Below are 6,685 nucleotides of genomic sequence, written 5' to 3'. Positions count from 1 at the left end.
GCCCTGTGGTGAGGAGGGGGATTATGGCACGTCAGGGCTGGCTTTGGCACATCAGCGCTGGCTTTGGGGTGCCAGGGGGGTTTTTGGGGCGCATTTAACCCCAGCCCTGTGGCGAGCCGGGGGGATTATGGCACGTCAGGGCTGGCCTTGGCACATCAGGGCTGGCTTTGGGGTGCCAGGGGGGGTTTTGGGGCGCATTTAACCCCGGCCCTGCGGCGAGCCGGGGCCGCGCTCCCGCGGCCGCCTCCCCTCAGCCGCCCTGACGCGCACGCGCCGTTGCCGCGGTTACGGCGGACGCCGCGGGCACAAAATGGCGGCGGCCGCCGGGCCCCCCCCGCCCCTCACGGGTCCCCCTTACCGGGACCCCGGCGGGCCCTGACCCCCGAGCCCCCGGAGCCCCCAGCCCCCGCCGCTCCCGGAGCCCGCCGCCGAGCCTGCGGGAGGCCATGGAGCGGCGCGGCCCCGTCCACGCGCTGCCCGAGGAGATCCGCAAGGTACGAGCTGTGGAAATGCCAGACCCCAACACTCGGAGCTCCTGCAGCGATGGTGCACAGGCCTGTGAGCACCGCTGCATTATCTGTACATTTTGGTCCTGGGTTAAGGTTGGGTGTTGAGTTTCCTCACTCTTTGTGCGGTGTAATTACAGTAATTCTATAGGAACCCTGCAGAGGGACACCTGAGTCTATGTGGGGCTGTCACTGCAGATGAGTCTTGGGGAGCACCTCGCCCTGTGTGGGGCTGTCACTGCAGATTAGTTTTGGGGAGCACCTCGCCCTGTGTGGGGCTATCAGTGCAGGTGAGTTTTGGGGAGCACCTCGCCCTGTGTGGGGCTGTCACTGCAGGTGAGTTTTGGGGAACATCTCGCCCTGTGTGGGTTTGTCACTGCAGATGAGTCTTGGGGAGCACCTCGCCCTGTGCTGGGTTTGTCACTGCAGGTGAGTTTTGGGGAGCACCTCGCCCTGTGTGGGGCTGTCACTGCAGGTGAGTTTTGGGGAACACCTCGCCCTGTGCTGGGATTGTCACTGCAGGTGAGTTTTGGGGAGCACCTCGCCCTGTGTGGGGCTGTCAGTGCAGGTGAGTTTTGGGGAACACCTCGCCCTGTGTGGGGCTCTCACTGCAGATGAGTTTTGGGGAGCACCTCGCCCTGTGTGGGGCTGTCACTGCAGGTGAGTTTTGGGGAGCACCTCGCCCTGTGTGGGGTTGTCACTTCAGATGAGTTTTGGGGAGCACCTCGCCCTGTGCTGGGTTTGTCACTGCAGATGAGTTTTGGGGAGCACCTCGCCCTGTGCTGGGTTTGTCACTGCAGGTGAGTTTTGGGGAACACCTCGCCCTGTGCTGGGTTTGTCACTGCAGGTGAGATTTGGAGAGCACCTCACCCTGTGCTGGGATTGTCACTGCAGGTGAGTTTTGGGGAATACCTCACCCTGTGTGGGGCTGTCACTGCAGGTGAGTTTTGGGGAACACCTTGCCCTGTGTGGGGCTGTCACTGCAGATGAGTCTTGGGGAGCACCTCGCCCTGTGCTGGGTTTGTCACTGCAGGTGAGATTTGGGGAGCACCTCGCCCTGTGCTGGGGCTCTCACTGCAGATGAGATTTGGGGAGCACCTTGCCCTGTGTGGGATTGTCACTGCAGGTGAGTTTTGGGGAACACCTCGCCCTGTGCTGCAGTTGTCACTGCAGGTGAGTTTTGGGGAACACCTCGCCCTGTGTGGGGCTGTCACTGCAGGTGAGGCTCAGATTTCTCCTTTCTGGCATGTTTTGCTGCCGGGAGTTGGGAAGGACTGCAGAGCATGACATGTTCCAGAGGAGTATCAACACACACGGGGACGGAACATTCCCCTTCCTCTCCCCTCGTGTCTCTGCGTGTTCTTTTGTTTGCGAGACAGATGATTGCCGGCGTAACCCCGCTGTTGTTTATATGGCTCAATTTAGGAGGAGGCTGCACTCAAGTGGAACGCGAGTCACTTTCTGTAACACTATCAGGTTTTCACTCTGGCAGTACAACACCCAGCTGTCCTCATTCCTTACTCTGCGGCTCATAATTGACAAGTCGTTTAAAAGCTTTGTGTACTCAGCCTGGAGAAATTCTCCCAGGCTTAGTCCAGGAAGTTATTCAGGCAATTTCTGAGATGATTTCTGAGAAATCAAGGATGGGTAAAATAGACAAAGAAAGGGGAAAGGAATACTTAGCCTTAAAAAAAGAAGGGAAGCAACTGTGGAACACTTTCAGATTCGTGAGCAGCTGTTTTGGTAGCAGGAAGGATCCCACTAAGTTTGTTTTTTTAGCAGTTGTTTTTTAACCCCAACAGGGGATAGTGGTGAGCAAAAATCAGTGTAAACTTCTCACAGAAACAGTTGTACCAAACTGTTGGATGAGGGAATCCTCCTGGAGCTGGTTACTGCTTAATATTTCCTTTAATGACTTCAAGCTGCAGTTTGGTGGCACTTGAGCCTGTTTTATGTTGGGATCGGTTCCTGCTCCATGTGCTAGGCGTATGCTGGCATAAGGAGGGAGCAGCAGCCAGGGCAGGCACAGAAACGCAGTGACATGAGTTCTGTCAGCAGCAGTGTCAGTGGCTGCTGGTTACTATTGAGCCAGGATCTTGGATTACAGTAAGGAAAATGCTGGTGCCAGTTGGGAAGGGGAGTGAGCACTCTGGGAACAGCATTAAACTCCATATTCTTAGGGAAAAAGAAGTCATTTAAAATTAATCCAATGCATCACTACAAAATCCATAATAACCTCCTTGTCAGACTTAACAGTGAGGGCTGTGATCAGGTCATAAACAGAATAATATGAACAAAGGGATGCTACACAGAAATAATCTGTTAATGTATTCATAGTTTTAACATCTCAATAATTGTAATAGGAATCACATGTGAAACTTGGGTCTTTGTTGTCCCTCTGTCCAGGGCTGTTGAGGTTTCAGTTCTGAGCTGCAGGCTTTAAAAATAATGACGTGACTGATGGGAATTTAGAAAAGAGCAAAAATAGTAAAGAGCTTTAAAATCATCTAAGAAAGGATAATAGAGCTGGGTTTGCTCATTCTGGAAAATACCTGAGGGCACAGTAACTGCTCACAGGAGGTGATGGTTCATTTCCAGGTGCAAATGAGTCTTTTCCTCACATTTCTGGAGGTGCTTTGGTTAACTAAAACTCTGGAGCAGCTCTCCCAGGCCGTTGTGGAATTCTCCCAATGTGGGATTGTCACTTCAACTTGTCCCTCAAAGTAGAGGATGGGGCAGGCAATCTCTAGAGATCCCACCAGTGCTGGGTACATCTTTAACAAAAAATCTGGTGCAGAAGACACAGGATTTCCAGATATGGATAGACTTCTGCTCCTGTCCCATCCTCCTCCTGCCACGTGTGAGCTCCAAGGCAGCGACAGCCCGGAATTTGGGGTGAGAAAGTGTCGGGGTTTTGCACATCCTGTGCTGTTGCTCATCTCCTCCTCAGCTCGTGTTGGAGCTGCAGCATCCTTACAAGGCACTACAAGTCATTCTCACCATTTCCTGCCCTTGTATCTCCCATCCTTCCTGCACACGTCCTCATTCCCTTCCCAGGAATGACGAACATTCTCTGCCCAGATTTTCTAGCCTCTCCTTTGGGATCTCCTTTGCCCAGGGTGAGGGGTGTTCCCTGGCCGGGCACTGGGCTGGGACGGATGGATGGATGGAGGGACAGATGGATGGATGGATGCTGGGGGCTGAGTTGTGGTACTCACACAGGATTCAGGAGCTGCCTCACAGGGCAGGCTGCAGAGCTCTCGTTCTTCCCCTTGGTGCTGCACAAGCTGCTTATCACGATTTTATTTTAAAGGAAGTTTTAGTCTAGAGGGAAGGAGATTTCTCAGCATTTTGTTAAAGGACTTTGGTTCTTCATGTTCTGATCAATTTTGCCTCAGAGAACTGTGTAAAAACTTTCACGTGTCCCTGCTTTCTTCTGTCTCTTGTTCCTTCTTCTGCTCTCACACCACTTTCACAACATTGCATTTCTCATTCATTGCAAGAGGGTTGCTAAATGAAAAAACCAAAATCAACAGCGGAATAAAACATCTACATGTCCATTATTAAAGTTTATAGTATTCTTTTGTATTTATAGTTCCATACTTCTTGGAAACTAATTGTTAGTAAAGATGGAAATCAGTGGCTTTTAATGCCTATTTTAATGTATTTACATAGAATTTCTGCAAGCAAACAGCCTGAGGAGGTGTCACAGAGCCCAGCAGGGTACATAATGGAGTTAGCATTTCCATGATTCCAATGTCATGGATGTGTATTTTTGGGGACTTCTGGTTTTGTTGCTTGGTTAATATTTTATTTTGGTTTAACTTTTCCTCAGAGCTTTTATATTTCACCTTGTGAAATATAAAAATTGCTTGTTGCCAGTGATAGATGAATCTTTTTTTGTGCCTTTGGACTTTGCGGCAGGGAAGTAGAAGGGAAGATACAACTTTGCACTGAGGATCTCCCTGAAACAGGAAACAGAACAACAACAAAATGGCCCAAATCCTCACAGCAGCAAACACATTTATACTTAATTTCATTCTTTATTTGGCAGAAAAAAAAGATAATAAGTTTTGTTACCGTAAATCATAAAACGAATGGGGCCAAGATACCCTTAGATTGAGAATTCTCTCAGCCCAGGAGCTGAGGAGCTCAGGCCAGGCAGGAAATCCGAGGCTGTTCCCCATGAGGACAGAACGTCCTGTGGTGTCCCCAGAGTATCGGGTACACCACAAGCAGCCAACGGGTACTCGGTGCCTCTCCCCCGTGTGCTATAGATGGGGCACAGTATGGGCCCTGTATGAGCACATCACGTCAGCTTTCCCTTCTCCTGCTCTCCGTGAGCCCAGCGTTGGGGTTTTCCTGGGAAAGCTTCGGGAACGCACAGTTCCAGCTGTGGTTGGGAGCCCACGGGCCTGTCCCGTCCTCCAGGACAGCACAGCTCTGTGTTTGGGACGTGCTGCTTTGGCACCAGCAGGGATTTAAAAGCAGATAAACTTCCAGTTTGTGCCCTCCAGATAAGTGTGGTGGAATGGCAGAGCCTTTTCAGCATCCTCTGGCCCCCACCTTTTGGATTCTCCTGGAGGTGACGTCCCCAAGCTACTCCGGTGCCCACTGAGGTTTTCAGCACTGGGCTGTGGAATTTGTGATGTTTTATGGTGTTGGGGTGTCAGGTTCCTGCTGTGAGGGTGTTCTGAGTGGCTGGGTGTGCTCTGGAAATGGGAGAAAATCCTGGAATGGTTTGGGTTGGAAGGGACCCCCAAGTGCCATGGGCAGGGACACCTTCCACTATCCCAGGTGGCTCCAAGCCCCTGTGTCCAACCTGGCCGTGGGCACGGCCAGGGTTTGTATCCAGATGGTTCTCCACTGAGGGACACTCCACACCCTCTCTAGGCACTACAGCCAAGCTTTTCTCATCAGCCCAGGGCTGTGTTCTCTATAGCCAAGGTTTCCTCACAAAACCAGGGCTGCATTCACTCCAGCCAAGGCTTTCCACCCTTTCTGCAGCCAGCATCCAAGTGTGCTGCTGGGAACTGGAGGGACTGGAATCTCCTCACTCCCACTCGTGGGGTGCATCCAGGAGGGGCTTCCTGACAGTCACACCTGGCTGCAGAGAGTTCCTCGGGCAAAGCTCTGGTTAACAATGGGCTAAATCATCCTTTGTGTGCTGTGTTCTGTCATCAGGTGCTGTGTGGCAGCCCTCAGCTGAGTTCTCCGCTGGAACCGTGCCCTGACACATCCCAGGGAACTGGGGAGCTCGGGAAGGGCTGCTGGCCCTGGGCTGGGGTTTGCAGGCTCTGGGAGTGTGAGAATGCCTTGGGATTCATCCTTCTGCTTCCTCCAGGCTGCCGTGCCTTCAGCTACCTGAGCTCCCTGCCGTGACTCAGGGATTATCCCAGGGCATGTTTTGAATGAAGCAACCTCCTGGTTTTACTCCCAGCCTGCTTCTCCACTGTTCATGTGTTCAAAGCAAGCACAGGGATTTTTATTTTGCAACTGTGATTTTACGGGCAGAGAGCAAATAATGATGTGAACAGTGTGGCTCAGCGTTACCATCTGTATTGCTTTGGGGTAGATGCTGATTGAAAATTTGGCTCATAATACACTTTTTTTCTTTTAAAAGAAGTGAAGTTTCCACTGAGACCTTTTAAAAATCTTCCTTTGACTAAGGCAAATATAAATTTTGATCTGGTACCTCCTTGTTTTGCATATACATCAAAAAGACTCCCCTTTCTTCCTCAAAAATCAGTGGTGTGGTTTGAGTCATCATTTCTTTTTGTGCAATAGGGATTGACTGACTGATGTGTCAGAAGAGGGACACACAGGATGAGAGACATGAAAATAATGTGAGAGGAGTGAAACAAAAAAGAAAGTAAAATTGGGTAATAAGGTAGAATAAATCAACATACAGAAATACTTTAAGACCACCCAGCTGCAGTGCAAGGATTTATTTTTTTTCTTGACTTTTATGTTTTCAGCTACAAGTTTAATTTGGACAAATACAGAGTTTTTTGGTTTTGAGCAGTCCTTGCTGAAGCAATCTCAGTCCTGACAGATGCACCAAGAGCTGTGGACCAAGGAGCACAGGGTGTTGTGAGGAATTTCTCCATGGAAAGGGCTGTCCAGCCTGGCCCAGCTGCCCGGGGCACTGTGGGGTCCCCATCCCTGCAGGGATTTAT

General features: G+C 50.9%; 1 protein-coding gene across 2 annotated transcripts in view; it reads left to right on the top strand.

Moving 5' to 3' along the window:
* Positions 1–274: 274 nt before the first annotated feature.
* Positions 275–6,685, top strand: part of LEKR1 (leucine, glutamate and lysine rich 1) — a 36,414-nt gene continuing 30,003 nt past the window's right edge. For both annotated transcript variants that reach the window (XM_085588069.1, XM_085588068.1), the window contains exon 1: positions 275–494. In XM_085588069.1, the coding sequence (XP_085444195.1) occupies positions 447–494 (48 nt within the window). In that variant the 5' untranslated portion in view covers positions 275–446. The remainder of the gene's footprint in view (positions 495–6,685) is intronic.

Source organism: Lonchura striata, chromosome 9 (assembly GCF_050655825.1).
Source record: "Lonchura striata isolate lonStrDom1 chromosome 9, ASM5065582v1, whole genome shotgun sequence".
Taxonomy (NCBI): Eukaryota; Metazoa; Chordata; class Aves; order Passeriformes; family Estrildidae; genus Lonchura; species Lonchura striata.
This window is presented reverse-complemented; position numbering and strand designations above follow the sequence as displayed.